Source organism: Somniosus microcephalus, chromosome 9 (genome assembly GCF_052327205.1).
Source record: "Somniosus microcephalus isolate GS21.2 chromosome 9, FLI_Smic_1.0, whole genome shotgun sequence".
NCBI lineage: Eukaryota > Metazoa > Chordata > Chondrichthyes > Squaliformes > Somniosidae > Somniosus > Somniosus microcephalus.
In genome coordinates this window covers 54005714-54024008 of record NC_140995.1, presented here as the reverse complement: position 1 = coordinate 54024008, position 18295 = coordinate 54005714, and the positions used below count along the sequence as shown (strand labels likewise).

The window sequence follows — 18295 nt, the reverse complement described above, 5'->3', positions numbered from 1 at the left end:
TCTGCTCTGCCTGCGGTAAGAAGGGACACTACGCTGGTGTCTGCAGAAGTCAGAAGACCCCTACCTCCAGCAGCGCCGCGTGCGATTCGTGGGAGCGGCCATCTTGCCTCCCTCCAGCCTCGTGGGGATCGGGATCGTCATGGGCGCCGCCATTTTGTCCTTCCTCTCCGACGCCGCCATCTTGTCCGCCATTCTGCCAACGGGCCCCCGACTCACCCACCGCCGCCTCACCGGGGTTCTACAGCGACGCTACTGACTCCACAGCGGCCTCCATCACGCTGGATCAATCCAGACCCCATCAGCTAGCCAGGTCCACGATGGACATCCAGGTAAATGGCCGCGCCACAACTTGCCTTTTTGATTCCGGGAGCACGGAGAGCTTCATACACCCTGATACAGTACGGCGCTATTCCCTCTCGGTCCGGCCAACGCGCCATCGGATCTCCATGGCCTCGAAATCCCACTCAGCAGACGTCGGCGGCTACTGCGTAGTGACCCTCTCGGTGAAGGGCTCCGTATATAAAAATGTAAAGCTATTCGTCCTGCCACATCTCTGCGCTGCCGTTCTACTGGGGTTGGACTTTCATTGTCACTTTAAGAGTGTCACCTTGACATACGGTGGACCTCTTCCCCCGCTCACTGTCTGCAACCAGCAGTTTTTAAATTGCCCGCCGCGCCCCACCTGTAGTCTCTCCACCCTCAAAATCACACCCCCCCCCCCGTTCGCCAACCTCACCCGCGACTGCAAGCCTATCGCCACAAAGAGCAGGCGATACAGCACCGGGGACAGATCCTTCATAAGATCTGAGGTGACGCGACTCCTGAAAGAGGGGATTATTGAGGCTAGTACCAGCCCCTGGCGAGCCCAGGTGGTAGTCGTTAAGACTGGCAACAAGCAGCGCCTAGTCATCGACTACAGCCAGACTATCAACAAGTACACCCAGTTGGACGCATACCCCCTCCCTCGCATAGCCGACATGGTTAATAAGATAGCGCAATACCGCGTTTTCTCGACCATTGACCTCAAGGCAGCATACCACCAAATCCCTATCCGCCCTGAGGACCGCCAGTACACAGCTTTCGAGGCAAACGGCCGCCTTTTTCACTTCCTCAGGGTTCCTTTTGGCGTCACCAACGGTGTCTCCGTCTTCCAGAGGGAGATGGACCGGATGGTCGACGAGAATGCGTTACAGGCCACGTTTCCCTACCTAGACAACGTGACCATCTGCGGCCATGACCTGCAGGACCATGACGCCAATCTTGATAAGTTCCTCCGCACGGCCCAACTCCTAAACCTCACGTACAACAAGGAAAAGTGCATATTCCGCACAGCCCGCCTCGCTATCCTTGGTTGCGTGGTGAAACACGGAGTCATCAGTCCTGACCCTGACCGGATGCGCCCGTTGATGGAACTTCCCCTGCCCCACTGTCTCAAGGCCCTCAAAAGGTGCCTGGGCTTCTTTTCCTATTACGCCCAGTGGGTCCCTCATTATGCGGACAAAGCCCGTCCACTTATCAAGTCCACTTCCTTCCCCCTGACGGCGGAGGCCCGCTTAGCCTTTCACCGTATAAAAGATGACATTGCCAAGGCCACCATGCACTCGGTAGACGAGTCCATCCCCTTCCAGGTGGAGAGCGATGCATCCGACTTTGCCCTGGCCGCTACCCTTAACCAGGCGGGAAGACCCGTGGCCTTCTTTTCACGAACCCTCCAGGGCTCCGAACTCAGACACTCCTCTGTGGAAAAAGAGGCCCAGGCCATTGTGGAGGCGGTGCGCCACTGGCGGCACTACCTGGCTGGAAAACGATTTACCCTGCTTACTGACCAGCGTTCAGTTGCTTTCATGTTCAACAACAAGCAGAGGGGTAAAATCAAAAATGACAAGATTTTGAGGTGGAGAATCGAACTTTCCATCTACAATTACGACATCTTGTACCGGCCAGGGAAACTCAACGAACCCTCAGACGCTCTATCGCGAGGCACATGCGCCACCGCGCAGATCGATAGACTACGGGGCCTCCACAACGACCTCTGCCACCCGGGGGTCACCAGGTTCTTCCATTTCATTAAGGGCCGCAACCTGCCTTACTCCATCGAGGAGGTCAGGACCATGACCAGGAGCTGCCCAGTCTGTGCAGAGTGCAAGCCGCGCTTCTATAGGCCTGACAGAGCAAACCTGATCAAGGCCACCCGCCCTTTTGAGCGCCTGAGTATCGACTTTAAAGGGCCCCTCCCCTCCTCTGACCGCAATGTGTACTTCCTCAACATAGTTGATGAGTACTCCCGTTTCCCTTTTGCCATCCCCTGCCCGGACATGACCACCGCTACGGTCATTAAATGCCTGCACAACCTCTTTGCTCTGTTCGGTTTTCCCAGCTATATTCATAGCGACCGGGGCTCGTCCTTCATGAGCGATGAACTCCGTCAGTACCTGCTCATGAGAGGTATTGCCTCAAGCCGGACCACCAGCTACAACCCCCGGGGGAACGGACAGGTTGAAAGAGAGAACGCGACGGTCTGGAAGGCGGCCTTCCTAGCCTTAAAATCTAGGGGCCTTCCGACCTCCCGTTGGCAGGATGTCCTACCCGATGCGCTCCACTCCATCCGGTCACTGCTGTGTACAGCCACCAACGCAACCCCCCATGAGCGAATGTTTGTTTTTCCCCGGAGGTCCACATCCGGTAACTCACTACCACACTGGCTGACGTCCCCAGGGCCCGTCCTGCTGAGGAAGCATGTAAGGTCCCACAAAACGGCTCCCCTGGTAGAGAAGGTTCACCTCCTCCATGCCAACCCCCAGTACGCCTACGTGGCATACCCGGACGGGCGGGAGGATACAGTCTCCATTAGAGATCTGGCACCCTCGGGGTCCACTGACCCGCCACCATTGCCCCCCACCACGACCCCCTCCGACACGGCCCAAAATTCAGTAGACCCAATTCTCACCCCTGTCCATTCCACCCCAGTAGACGGCATGCCGCGCCCCCAGGACCAGCCGGAGCCCACTCGCCCACCCAACACCAAAGGGGACGATACGCCGGTGCTGGATCCCCGCTCAAGACGCGTCGTGGGAAGCTGTACCATCGCAACCGTCGCCACGAAGATCTTGACGGCAAACGAGGCCGCCCGACAGACTCGCCTACTCGAACTTTTGATACACTTCACCCCGCCGGACTTAATTTTAAACGAGGGGTGAATGTGGTAAACCACTGTAGTTCAGTGTTCACTGTTGTTGTTGTTGTTGTTGTCGTTCACTCTTGTTTCACTGTTGTGCCTGACTATGCCTCAGCTGACTCCGCCCCTGGGCTACCGAGTATAAGAGCGGCCGCATGGCAGCTCCTGGCATTCGGTCGTCCACTAGAGGCATAGTCCTGATCTGTCTGAAGTGCAATTCAGTAGTTAATAAAAGCCTGTTGTTCTGAACTCTGCCCAGCCTTTTATTAGAATTGATAGCGCATCAGTGACCAACAGGCAGAGTAGTAGGCGCAGGTAGGTAGTGTAGGGGTCACCTGTGGCCATCCCCCTTTCAAACAAATATACCACTTTGGATATTGTTGAGGGAGATGGCTTATCGGGGGAAGGCAGCAGCAGCCAACTTCCTGGCACCATGGGTGGCCCTGCTGCACAGGACGGGAGATCAAAAGTGATAGGGGATTCTATTTTAAGGGGAATAGATAGGCGTATCTCTGCGGCCGCAAACGAGACTCCAGGATGGTATATTGCCTCCCTGGTGCAAGGGTCAATGGTGTCTCGGGGCAGCTGCAGGGCATTCTGGAGGGGGAGGGTGAACAGCCAGTTGTCGTAACATAGAAACATAGAAGATAGGAGCAGGAGTAGGCCATTTGGCCCCTCGAGCCTGCTCCGCCATTCAATGAGATCATGGCTGATCATCCAAATTCAGTACCCTGTCCCTGCCTTCTCCCCATATCCCTTGATCCCTTTAGCCTTAAGAAATATATGCAACTCCTTCTTGAATATATTTAATGAATTGGCCTCCACTGCCTTCTTGGTAGAGAATTCCACAGGTTCACCACTCTCTGGGTGAAGAAATTCCTCATCACTGTCCTAAATGGCTTACCCCTTATGTCGTGGTGCATATAGGTATCAACGATACAGGTAAAAAATGGGATGAGGTCCTAAAAGCTGAATATAGGGAGTTAGGAGATAAATTAAAAAATAGGACCTCAAAGGTAATAATCTCAGGATTGCTACCAGTGTCACATGCTAGTCAGAGTAGCAATAGAAGGATATTTCAGATGAATACGTGGCTAGAGGAATGGTGCAAAGGGGAGGGATTAAAATTCCTGGGACATTGGAACCGGTTCTGGGGAGGTGGGACCAGTACAAACTGGACGGTTTGCACCTGGGCGAGACCGGAACCGATGTCCTAGGGGGCATGTTTGCTGGTGCTGTCGGGGAGGGTTTAAACTAAAATGGCAGGGGGTTGAGAACCTGTGCAGGGAGACAGAGGAAAGGGAAGCAAGGATAGAAACAAAAGACAGGAAGGAGAAAAGCAAAAGTGGAAGGCAGAGAAATCAAGGGTGTAAATCAAACAGGGCCACAGTAAATAATTCTAAAAGGACTAAGAGTGTTAAAAAATCAAGCCTGAAGGCTTTGTGTCTTAATGCGAGGAGCATTCGTAATAAGGTGGATGAATTAGCTGCGCAAATAGATGTAAACGGTTATGATATAATTGGGATTACGGAGGCATGGCTCCAGGGTGACCAAGGCTGGAAATTCAACATCCAGGGGTATTCAATATTCAGGAAGGACAGGAAAAAAGGAAAAGGAGGTGGAGTAGCATTGCTGGTTAAAGAGATTAACACAATAGTAAGGAAGGATATTAGCTCTGATGTGGAATCTGTATGGGCAGAGCTGAGAAATACGATGGGGCAGAAAACATTAGTGGGAGTTGTATGTAATGAGAAAGGATTAATTAGCAATCCTGTTGTGCGAGGCCCCTTAGGGAGGAGCGATCATATGATGATAAAATTCTTCATTAAGATGGAGAGTGAAGAAGTTGACTCAGAGACGAGGGTCCTGAATTTAAATAAAGGAAACTACGATGGTATGAGGCACCAGTTGGCTAGGATGGATTGGGGAACGTTACTTAAAGGGTTGATGGTGGATAGGCAATGGCAAACATTTAAAGATCGCATGGATGAACTACAGAATTTTCTCATCCCTGTTTGGCATAAAAATAAAACAAAAAAGGTGACTCAACCATGGCTAACAAGGGAAATTAGGGATAGCATAAGATCCAACAAGAGGACATATAACTTGGCCAGAAAAAGCAGCAAACCTGGGGATTGGGAGCAGTTTAGGATTCAACAAAGGAGGACAAAGGGATTAATTAAGAGGAGGAAAATAATTATGAGAGTAAACTTGCAGGGAACATAAAAACTGACTGTAAAAGCTTCTATAGATATGTGAAGAGAAAAAGATTGGTGAAGTCAAGCGTAGGTCCCTTGCAGTCAGAATCAGGGGAATTTATAATAGGGAACAAAGAAATGGCAGACCAATTAAATACATACTTTGGTTCTGTCTTCACAAAGGAGGACACAAATAACCTCCCAGAGATGTCAGGAACATAGGGTCTAATGAGAGGGAGGAATTGAATGAAATCAGTGTTGCTGGGAAAATGGTGTTAGGGAAATTGACGGCATTGAAGGCCGATAAATCCCCAGGGCCTGATAATCTGCATCCTAGGGTACTTAAGGAAGTGGCCCTAGAAATAGTAGATGCATTGGTGGTCATCATCTAAAATTTTATAGACTCTGGAACAGTTCCCATGGATTAGAGGATAGCTAATGTAACCCCACTGTTTAAAAAAGGTGGTAGAGAGAAAATGGGGAATTATAGACCGGTAAGCCTGACATCGGTAATGGGGAAAATGCTAGAGTCCATTATAAAAGATGTAATAGCAGAGTACTTGGAAAACAGTGACAGGATCGGACAAAGTCAACACGGATTTACAAAAGGTAAATCATGCTTGACTAATCTACTGGAATTTTTTGAGAATGTAACTGGTAGAATAGATAAGGGAGAACCAGTGGATGTGGTGTATTTGGACTTTCAGAAGGCTTTCGATAAGGTCCCGCATAAGAGATTAGCATGCAAAGTTAAAGCACATGGGATTGGGGGTAAGGTACTGTTTTGGATAGAGAACTGGTTGGCAGACAGGAAGCAAAGAGTTGGAATAAACGGGTCTTTTTCTGAGTGGCAGGCAGTGACTAGTGGGGTACCGCAGCGATCGGTGCTAGGACCCCAGCTATTCACAATATAAATAAATAAATGATCTAGACGAGGGAACTAGTTGTAATATCTCCAAGTTTGCAGAAGACACAAAGCTGGGTGGGCATGTGTGCTGTGAGGAGGATGCAGAGAAACTCCAGTATGATTTGGACAGGTTGTGTGATTATACTGCATTTGCCATGCATCTGCCCAATGTGGATAAATGCGAGGTTATCCACTTTGGTGGCAAAAACAGGAAGACAGTTTATTATCTGAATGGCAATAGATTGGGAAAAGAGGAAGTGCAACAAGACCCGAGTGTCTTTGTGCACCAGTCGCTGAAGGTAAGCATGCAGGTGCAGCAGGCGGTTAAGAAGGCAAACGGTATATTGGCCTTCATAGCGAGAGGATTTGAGTACAGGAGCAAGGATGTCTTGCTGCAGTTGTACAAGGCCTTGGTGAGACTACACCTTGAGTATTGTGTGCAGTTTTGGTCACCTTATCTGAGGAAGGATGTTCTTGCCATGGAGAGAGTGCAGCAAAGATTCACCAGACTGATACCTGGGATAGCAGGAATAATGTATGAGAAGAGATTGGGTCAATTAGGCTTATATTCGCTAGAGTTTAGAAGAATGAGAGGGGATCTCATTGAAACTTATAAAATTCTAACAGGGCTAGATGCAGGAAGGATGTGCCCGATGGCGGGGGGAGTCCAGAACCAGGGGTCACAGTCTAAGGATAAGGATAAGCCATTTAGGACTGAGATGAGGAGGAATTTCTTCACCCAGAGAGTGGTGATCCTGTGGAATTCTCTACCACACAAGGCAGTTGAGGCCAATTCATTAAATATATTCAAGAAGGAATTAGATATATTTCTTAAGGCTAAAGGGATCAAGGGATATGGAGAGAAAGCAGGGACAGGGTACTGAATTTGGATGATCAGCCATGATCTCATTAAATGGCGGAACAGGCTTGAGGGGCCGAATGGCCTACTCCTGCTCCTATCTTCTATGTTTCTATGTAACACTGTGCAGTCCTCAGCGAACATCCCCATTTCTGGCCTTATTTTGGAGGGAAGGTCATTGATGAAGCAGCTGAAGATGCTTGGGCCTAGGACACTGCCCTGAGGAACTCCTGCAGCGATGTCCTGGGGCTGTGATGATTGACCTTCAATCACCACAACCTTCTTCCTTTGTGCTAGGTATGACTCCAGCCAGTGGAGCGTTTTCCCCCCATTCCCATTGACTTCAGTTTTACTAGGGCTCCTTGATGCCACACTCGGTCAAATGCTGCCTTGATGTCAAGGGCAGTCACTCTCACCTCACCTCTGGAATTCAGGTCCTTTGTCCATGTTTGGACCAAGGCTGAAATGAGGTCAGGAGCGAGTGGTCTTGGCAGAACCCAAACTGGGCATCAGTGAGCAGGTTATTGTTAAGTGCCACTTGATAGCACTGCCGATGATACCTTCCATCACTTTGCTGATGCTTGAGAGTAGACTGATGGGGCGGTAATTGACTGGGTTGGATTTGTCCTGCTTTTTGTGGACTAGACAAACCTGGGCAATTTTCCACATTGTCGGATAGATGCCAATGTTGTAGCTGTATTGGAACAGCTTGGCTAGAGGCACGGCTAGTTCTGGAGCATAAGTCTTCAGCACAATAGCCGGAATGTTGTCAGGGCCCACAGCCTTGGCTTTATCCCAGTGCGCCTAGCCGTTTCTTGATATCACGTGGAGTGAATTGAATTGGCTGAAGACTGGCTTCTATGATGGTGGCGACCTCAGGAGTAGGCCGATATGGATCATCCACTCGGCACTTCTGGCTGAAGATGGTTGCAAACGCTTCAGCCTTGTCTTTTGCACTGACATGCTGGGCTCCAGTATCATTGAGGATGGGGATATTGATGGAGGCTCCTACTCCCATTAGTTGTTTAATGGTCCACCACCATTCACGACTGGATGTGGCAGGACTGCAGAGCTTTGATCTGATCCGTTGATTGTGGGATTAGTCCTGTCTATAGCATGCTGCTTCCACTTTTTAGTATGCATGTAATGATATGAATCCTGTCATTCATGTGGAAATTACTTATGAACAATACTGGGCAGCCTGCTGGTGGCGCTGTCCAGGGAGAGTATAAATACTCAAGCATGGGCCCAGTTTGCTCAGGACATTCTTTAACAGGAACTAGTGAAGGACACAACTAGAACTCCATGTTGAAAAACAGCTGATTAAAGCCTTGTTTAATACTCAGACCAAGTGCCTAGTAGTTTTCTTACGTCATGTAGTCCTGTGTTGCAGCTTCCCCAGGTTGGCACCTCATTTTTAGGTACGCCTGGTGCTGCTCCTGGCATGCTCTTCTGCAATCCTTATTGAACCAGGGTTGGTCCCCTGGCTTGATGGTAATGGTAGCGTGAGGCATATGCCAGGCCATGAGGTTACAGATTGTGGTGGAATACAATTCTGCTGCTGATGGTCCACAGTGCCTCATGGATGCCCTGTTTGAGCTGCTAGATCTGTTCTGAAACTATCCCATTTAGCACGGTGGTAGTGCCACACAACACAATGGAGGGTGTCCGCAGTGTGAAGGCGGGTTTTCGTCTCCACAATGACTGTGCAGTGGTCACTGCTACCAATACAGTCATGGACAGATGCATCTGCGATTGGTGAGGATGAGGTCAAGTAGGTTTTCCCCTTGTGTTGGTTCTCGCACCACCTGTCGCAGGTCCAGACTGGCAGTTATGTCCTTCAGGACTCGGCCAGCTCAGTCAGTAGTGGTGGTGCTACCAAGCCACTTCTGGTGATGAACATTGATGTCCCCCCACCCTTGCTATTCTCGGTGCTTCTTCCAAGTGGTGTTCAACATGGAGGAGTACTGATTCATCAGCTGAGGGAGGGCGGTAGGTGGTAATCAGCAGGAGGTTTCTTTGCCCATGCTTGACTTGAGGCTTCATGGGATCCGGAGTCAATGTTGAGGACTCCCAGGGCCACTCCTTCCTGACTGTATATCACTGTGCCACCACCCCTGGTGGGTCTGTCCTGCCGGTGGGACAGGACATACCCAGGGATGGTGATGGAGAGGTTTGGGACATTGGCTGAAAGGTATGATTCCATGAGCTGTTACTTGACTGCTCTCTCAATTTTGGCACAAGTCTCTAGATGTTGGTGAGGAGGACTTTTCAGGGTCGACTGGGCTCGGTGTGCTGTTGCTGTGTCCGTAGCCGGTGCCGAGTTCGATGCTGGGTGGTCTGTCTGGTTATTATTGTGTTTCGTACCGGTTTGTTACAACTGAGTGGCTTGCTAGGCCATTTCAGAGGGCAGTTAAGAGTCAATCACATATAGGCCAGACCAGGTAAGGACGGCAGATTTCCTTCCCTAAAGGACATTAGTGAACCAGATGGGTTTTTACGACAATCTGATGGCTACCATTACTGATACTAGTAATTATTCCAGATTTATTTAATTAACTGAATTTAACTTCCCCAGCTGCTGTGGTGCAATTTGAACTCACGTCTCTGGATCATTAATCCAGCTGTTAATTGTAAAAAAAAAATAATCCTTCAAATATAGCCTTCTGAATGGAAACCTCTCAGACAGCTGCCATCGAAGTTTGCTGCATTCTTTTTCATGGGACACTGGCACCAGTTCTGGGACGGGCTCCACCTGAACCAGGGTGGGACCTATGTCCTAGCAGAAAAGATAAATAGGGAGGTGGCAAAGGCTATAAACTAGTAAGATGGGGGGAAGGATCTACAAGAAATGTAACCAGCCAAATTATAAACAAAACACGAAGAGAGAGCATAGGAAAAAATAAAGTAAGGGAGGACATTGATGGCAAGGGAATTAATAGACTTATAGAACAGGAGTCTAAAAAGATGATTAAACATAAAGTGAGAGGAAATCCTATTAAAAATGAGTTAAACTGTCTGTACAGCAATGCACACAGTGTCCATAATAAAACAGGGGAGCTGGAGGCAATCATGCGTTCCGAGGAACCAGACATAGTAGGGATTACTGAGACATGGTTACAAAAAAATCAGGACTGGGAATTAAACATTACAGGGTATAACATATTTAGAAAAGATAGAGGGGGGGGGGGGGGAGTAGCTGTACTTATTAGGGACAACATAATGGCAGTAGAAAAAAGTGACACAGCTATCAGCAAGACAAAAACAGAATCCATATGGATAGAGATAACAGATAATAAAGGATCAATCATACTAATAGGTGTAGTCTACAGACCATCTAATAGTGGAAGGAAGGTGGAGGAAGAAATATGCAGACAAATTAGGGAAATGAGTAAAAAACAGAATCATCATCATGGGGGATTTCAACTACCCCAATATTAATTGGACAGAAGAGGTAGGTAAAGGGGAAAAGGGAATGGTGTACCGACAATGTGTACAGGACTCCTTTCTAACCCAATATGTAAAAAGCCCAACAAGGGATGATTCACTATTGGATCTAGTAATGGGGAATGAACCAGAGCAGATAATTGAAGTAAAAGATGGGGAACATCTAGGCAGTAGTGACCATAATATAATACATTATAAGATGATAATTGAGAAGGACATAAGTATGACGAAAACCAGGTTAATAGATTGGAGAAAAGCTGATTTTGAGGGGCTGAGAATAGAACTTGGGAAAATAAAATGGGCAACATTATTGGCAAACAACGATGTAGAACAGCAATGGGAAACATTTAAAACGGTGCTCAACAGAGTGCAGGAACAATATATTCCACTAAAAGGAAAGAACAAACTAAACACTAATGAGACTCCATGGATGAACAAAACCATAAGGGAACAATTGAGGGTATGGAAAGAGGCATACATTAAGTACATAGACAGCAGGGGAGTACATGATGAGGGAAGCATACGAAGAGATTAGTAGAGAAGTCAAAAAAATAATTAGGAAGGCAAAGAGGAACTATGAAATTAAATTATCAAGGAACATAAAACAAAACAGTAAAATATTTTACAGGCACATCAATAAAAACGGTTGGGATGGGAATAGGGCCATTAAGGGATAGACAGGATAATGCCATCGCCTTGGTGAGACCACACCTGGAGTACTGTGCACAGTTTTGGTCTCCTTATCTAAGGAAGGATATACTTGCCTTGGAGACGGTGCAACGAAGGTTCACTAGATTGATTCCTAGGATGAGAGGGCTGTCCTATGATGGGAGATTGTGTAGAATCTATCTGGAGTTTTGAAGAATGAGAGGTGATCTCATTGAAACATACAAGATTCTGAAAGGGATTGACAGGGTAGATGCTGAGAGGTTGTTTCCCCTGGCTGGAGTGTCTAGAACTAGGCGGCATAGTCTCAGGATAAGGGGTAGGCCATTTAAGACTGAGATGAGGAGGAATTTCTTCACTCAGAGGGCTGTGAATCTTTGGAATTCTCTGCCCAAGAGGGCTGTGAATGCTGAGTCTTTGAGTATATTCAAAGCTGAGATAGACAGATTTTGGACTCTAGGGGAATCAAGGGATATGGAGATCGGGCAGGAAAGTGAAGTTGAAGTCGATGATCAGCCATGATCTTCTTGAATGGCGGAGCAGGCTCGAGGGCTCTTATTTCTTATGTAACAATAAAGAAATGGCAGAAATATTAAATAATTATTTTGCTTCAGTATTTACCAGGGAGATAGAACAGGTGGACATGACATTAGATGATGAGATTAGAAATGAGATCTAATGAGAAATGCACTTGCATCTAAAATAAAAAGAGGGGATATATTAAATAAACTAATCAAACTCAGAGGATAAAACCCCTGGTCCGGATGGATTGCATCCATGCATTTTAAAAGAATCTAGGAAAGAGATAGCAGAGGCATTACTACACATATTAATAATTCATTGGAAAAAGGTGTAGTGCCAGAGGACTGGCAGATAGCTAACGTAATACCTATATTTAAGAAGGGGGATAGAACATGTCCAGGGAATTATAGACCAGTCAGCTCAACATTGGTGGCAGGAAAAATAATGGAATCCCTACTAAAGGAGAAAATAGAAGAACATCTAGAAACCAAAAACATAATAATGAATAGTCAGCATGGATTTCAACTGTGGGTGTCTTGCTTGACCAACCTCATTGAATTTTATGAAGAGGTAACAGAGTGTAGACAATGACAATGTAGTACAGTAAACTCTCATTTAAACGGTACCTAATTATCCAGAATTCTCTAATAACTGGCAAAATTCAGGAGTAGGTTCAGGAACCCAAAGGTAAGTTTTACTGCATATTTGTGGCGGTGTAACCGGGGCTCCAGCACCTGCGGCCGTGTAACCGGGGCTCCAGCACCTGCGGCCGTGTAACCGGGGCTCCAGCACCTGCGGCCGTGTAACCGGGGCTCCAGCACCTGCGGCCGTGTAACCGGGGCTCCAGCACCTGCGGCCGTGTAACCGGGGCTCCAGCACCTGCGGCCGTGTAACCGGGGCTCCAGCACCTGCGGCCGTGTAACCGGGGCTCCAGCACCTGTGGCCGTGTAACCGGGGCTCCAGCACTTGTGGCCGTGTAACCGGGACTCCTGGATCTGTGGCCGTGTAACCGGGGCTCCAGTACCTGTGGCTGTGTAACAGGGCTCCAGCATTTGCGGCCGTGTAACCGGAGCTGCAGCACTTGTGGCCGTGTAACAGGGGCTCCAGCACCTGTGGCCGTGTAACAGGGCTTCCTGCACCTGTGGCTGTATAACGGGGCTCTTGTACCTTGGTAGGTATACTTCTCCGTTATCCAGAATTTTTAATCAACCGGCACCATCCCGGTCCCGTAGGTGCCGGATACGAAAGTGTTTACTATAGATGTAATTTATCTAGATTTTCAAAAGGCCTTCGATAAGGTACCCCATAATAGACTGATGAACAAAGTCAGAGAACATGGAGTCAGGGGACAAGTAGTGGAATGGATAGCTAGCTGGTGTCAAGACAGAAAGCAGAGAGTAGGGGTAAAAAGTAGCTATACACTGTGGCAGAAGGTGGGTAGTGGTGTTCCACAAGTATCAGTGTTGGGACCACTGTTCACAATTTACATTAACGATTTAAACTTTTGGAATCAGAAACACAATTTCTAAATTTGCGGATGACACCAAATTGGCGGGGGGTAGTCAATACTGAGGAGGACTGCAACAAATTACAGGAGGACATTAATAAACTTGCAGAATGGGCATATAATTGGCAAATGAAGTTCAAGATGGATAAATGTGAGGTATTACATTTTGGCAAGAAGAATAGGGAGGTCACTTATTACTTGGCGGGTGCTTGGAGTCTAGGTGGGGTAGAAGAACAAAGGGATCTCGGAGTACAAATACACAAATCACAAAGTTGCGACACAGGATAGCAAGGCCATAAAAAAGTATTAAGGTACTAGGGTTTATTTCTAGGATAGAATTGAAAAGTAGAAGTTATGCTATACCTGTAGCGAACCTTGGTTAGACCACACAGAGAGTACTACATACAGTTCTGGTCGCCATATTATAAAAAGGATATAGAGGCACTGGAGAGGGTGCAGAGAAGATTCACAAGGATGATACCAGAAATGCGAGGCTATACATATCAGGAAAGGATGAACAGGCTGGGTCTCTTTTCTCTTGCTAAATGGCTGAGGGGTGACCTAATAGAGGTCTTTAAAATTATGAAAGGTTTTGAAAGATTGGATATAGAGAGAATGTTTCCACTTGTGGGGAAGAGCATAACTGGAGGCCATCAATATAAGATAGTCACCAAGAAATACAACAGGGAATTCAGAAGAAACTTCTTTACCCAAAGAGTGGTGAGAATGTGGAACTCACTACCACAGGGAGTGGTTGAAGCAAAAAGTATAGATGCACTTAAGGGGAGGCTTGACAAGCATATGAGGGAGAAAGGAATAGAGGGTTATGCTAATAGATTTAGGTGAGGAAAGACATGAGGAGGCTCGAGTGGAGCATAAATGCCGGCATGGACTCGTTGGGCTGAATGTCCTGTTTTTGTGCCGTATATCCTATGTAATCCAGGGCTATTAAACACTTCACTCCCTATTTATCTCATGGTCCAATGGTTTAAATTTAATATGTGCACTCCATCTTACAGTTCAGGGTTTCTCCCAACTCCTTTGTCTAGTGCTCACAGCATAATGGCAGTTACCATAAATAAATCAAATCTCTTAAGTTGAGACCTGGACCCTTATAGTTATTGCAAGTAAGATTTACAATGACATCCTAACTATCAACCACTAGAGATCATGTGGAATGCCCATGTTCTTTGGTCCCCTTTGAAAGGCATGTGGTCAAGCGATTATGCACAGGCTAAAACTAATAGGTTTATTTAAGCAGCAAGACCGACAGTGTACAATATGTAGAAGGTAATTAAGATAGAATCAATCCATAGGGACTAAAAGTACCCATGTGTGAATACTTTTCTTACACAGCTTGATAATCAGCAAAACTGCTGAAAGAAACCAGCTTTTCTTTGGCCTTTATGATGCAATGCTGTATGTTTATCTTAGTCAATCCAAGTAATTCAGATCCCCAGTCAGAACAAGAGACATGACTAATCTCTGCGATGGCTTATATCACAGGAATTCAGTGAAAATCAGTACTTTTAAGTTCCATAGATTTCAAGTCTTAAAGTGCACACACAAATATATTAGAATGATGAAGGAGAGGGAAGCACTGGTGCCCTCTGCAGGATCTAGGAATCTAGGATCTTTACAGTGAATTAGACTGAAAATTAACTACAGTAAAACTGAAGTTATATACTTCTAATATATAAATATTGTAATAGAATTCTGCAGATCTCAGCATGCCAAATATTCATTATGGATTAAATAGGGTAACCCAAGACTTTTGGCTGATCAAAACAGCTTCAGAATTATGTTGTGACCGATGGGATTTAAAAAAAAACTATGAGGATGCATCTTTGGAAATCAGAAGTACTAATTATTTTCTCAAGTGACAGATTATGCTTACAAAATCTTGCATTAAGATTACATTTAAATTTCTAAAATTAAACTGTATTTAATCTTGGAGGGCTGCTAGTTGTCATTAGAACATTATATAACCATATAATGACTAGGACTACATATCATGAAAAATGTATCAAGAAATTTTTCTCCCATAAAATGGAAAGGTGGTTATTTTTCAGCAAAAATAAAAATGTAGAACCTGGCTATTGTGATTTTGCCTTATATAGCTCATATACATTACTTACTGCAATTCCTGATATGCTAGAGCTGCTTGTCTTGGGTGTTCAATGCAGAAAAAAGCTTCTGAAAATCTTCTTACCTATCCAATTGGGCGGGGGAGGGAGGGAAGAAATACAGCCAAAATGTATCAGTAAATTTTGTAAAGTAGATGCCAAAAACCCAAGATTAAATTTTGCACGATACATATTTAACAAAATGCTTTTGACATCCACATCACAGATTAATATATGGTAAGGAGTCACAGATTAGGAGACCAAGTATGGCACTGGAGAGATACTTGCATCAAAAGAACAGTAGCCATCAATTAGGAACTTTTCAGACGAGAAACACATTCCCAGTAGGGTACTTGAGGTTGGTTTTAATACACTGTAACCTAGACAAAGTTATTCGGAGCAAAATACTCAAATATGCAGATGATAGCAAAGAGTAAATAACAAGGAACAATGGAAAAAGATTCAGAAGGATATAGATCTTCAGGTAACAAACCTAAATAAGTGTAGGTTGCAGTTCAATATGGACCAATGTAAAATAGCTAGTATGGTAGCAAGGAATTGAAAAGAGGGGTAGGGATTAAACGGAATGGTGGTTCAGTATACTATCAGGACAGAAACCTGGGTAATGGTGAATATATGAATGCATCAGCCCCGCACTTAACTGCAGCAAAAGAGGGAAATAATTGCAGTAGTAGAGGAACACAGTATAAATCAATAGAGTTTGCAAATTATGTTAAGGTATTAGAAGTCATCAGCTTCTAACAATAAACAGGGTCATAGATATAAGACTAAAAGAGAGATATTTAGGACAGGGAGCCGGAAAAACATTTTACAGAGGGTTGAGTGTAGAATACCAGGATTGGTAACTGAGGTAGAGACCATGTCAACACTTAAGAATAAGTTAAACAGTGGTTGATGAAAGGGAAATAAGGAATATAGGAACAGGGCAGATGAGATTGGGACTTATATTTGTGTGGACTACACTGACTGCTTAGACCAAACGACGCATTTCCATGTTACAGTTTTATATAATTCTATGTAAATGCCATTTGTCTAACTTGCAATTAAAGGTTTTCACATGTAAATGACAGATATAGTACTTACTCGAAGTGCATGATGTTCCTTTGCTAATAAAGCTGAGATTTCTCCTTGTAGTGACACAATCTCTATAAACTGTGCCCAAAGAGCCATCAGCAAAGAGCAAAGCTGCGCAAGATCCATGTTTACCAGCTCTGGCAGTTCATCAGGATTTTCCACTTTCAGCTATAATTCAGGACATAAACTGTAAGCCTCAACAGCATATACAGGTATTTACAAAAAAAATGTAATCTTAATTTTTCAGGATAATGGGCCACGCAATCTACACATTGGGTTCCCTTATCTGCAGCTCTAAAGGGAAGAGAGGCACCTCCCCTTCTCCATAGCTCAAAAAAGCAACAAACGTTTAAGGCTGAAGACTTTTGGAAGACATTAGTTTTCTCCAAACCCCTCCCCCAAACAAACAACAGCACTGAAATTCTCAGCTAAATGAATTCACATAAAACCAAAGGGGGGGGGGAAGGAGGGGAAACAGATGAATTTACCTACTCCATAACCTGACAATGCAATCTGACCATGGACTGTAAAGATGAGACTGCATAAGACATTAAATGAAATGAATGTTGGCAGTCACAAACCTATCCAAAAACTCAGCACAAGTAAAAAGAATTTTCTGCTGACATGAGGACATAACCAGGTTAAGAAATTACAGCTGGAACCCTCACATACTAAAATGCATTTATTTAGATTTAAAGCACAATTTTACTGACATCAAGATGAAGCTAATCCAATAAAATAAACATGCAAGTTTTTCCCGAATTTTCTCTATGATATATTGAGTTTATTTTTTGTCCGCTTGTAAAGCCTGCATGGATTCACTGCTACAATGATGCTCTGCATTTTGTAATTGTCATGGTATGTTTACATATCAGGAAGAATACAAATACATTAAAAAGGGGATAAGGAGTACCAAAGTAAGGTACTAGTGGCCCTCTTATTCAGTTTATTAATATATATGGTTCTCCATTCTCAGAACTAGAGGAGAATTTAAACCTTGCATCAGCCATGATAAAACCCTTCCCACTGCCATGTACTTAGCAAGTCTGACATAAGGCTTACTGTAGGAGTGTAGATCTAAATCCTTTCTGGATAGTTACAAACTCTGCAATGACTATGATTGAACTCTTGAGATCAGAATTAAACAATTGTCTTACAGCAGCTACTGTTTAATAGGCTTGCACTAAACAATAATGCAGAGGGGCTCTTCCAGCTGAGACCCAGCACAAGAGATCTCTCGCAATTCAGAATGCCCTGGTTATTTGTACACTATATTCTTGAAGTAAATACAAATGTTAATAGACACAAAGGATAATGCCTTTAATAGGGTTCTAGTTTGGGAAACTGCAGCTATGATCTCTGCAAGGTCAAAACTATTTGTACTAATACACATACCTTTATCTGTTCACAAAGTTCTGCAAGTCTGGCATCAACATCAATCTCCTCTGAAAAATAAAGTCTACATTAAAATGCAATTAACTACTGGAAAAGCAAATACCATCAGTAGAAAAAGAACAGTGTGTTAAGGTTTACGATCATCTGAATTCTGCAGAACAAATTTGTTAAGTACTTTTTAAAAGATTCACACAATTTGCTCTCAATTTGTTCACCATCAGCATTGAAATCTATAGCTTGAAATTATATTAACTACTCTGGAAAAAAATCATCTACAGGAAACTACATAGGTTTACTGTGAGAAGTCATGTAGACATACCTATCAAGGCGTCCCTCTGCGTTCTTGGATAGTTTCTTCTGAGAAGTCGTTCATAAAGGACCTGCATGTTGGCCATGGC

The 18295-nt window shown here is 45.1% G+C and overlaps 1 protein-coding gene across 9 annotated transcripts in view; it reads right to left on the bottom strand.

Annotated features, from left to right (window-relative positions):
• Positions 1 to 18295, bottom strand: part of fam135a (family with sequence similarity 135 member A) — a 305872-nt gene that overhangs the window by 137537 nt on the left and 150040 nt on the right. For 8 of the 9 annotated variants that reach the window (XR_015079491.1, XR_015079490.1, XM_085996568.1 and 5 more), the window contains 4 exons: positions 18217 to 18294; positions 17898 to 17947; positions 16512 to 16670; positions 15420 to 15493 (listed from right to left, as the gene is read on the bottom strand). Coding sequence is in view for 7 of the 9 variants with exons in the window: in XM_085996568.1 (XP_085852694.1) it covers positions 15420 to 15493; positions 16512 to 16670; positions 17898 to 17947; positions 18217 to 18294 (361 nt within the window). In the remaining 2 variants the exon portion in view is untranslated. The remainder of the gene's footprint in view (positions 1 to 15419; positions 15494 to 16511; positions 16671 to 17897; positions 17948 to 18216; position 18295) is intronic. The other variant, XM_085996572.1, reaches the window with a different exon arrangement.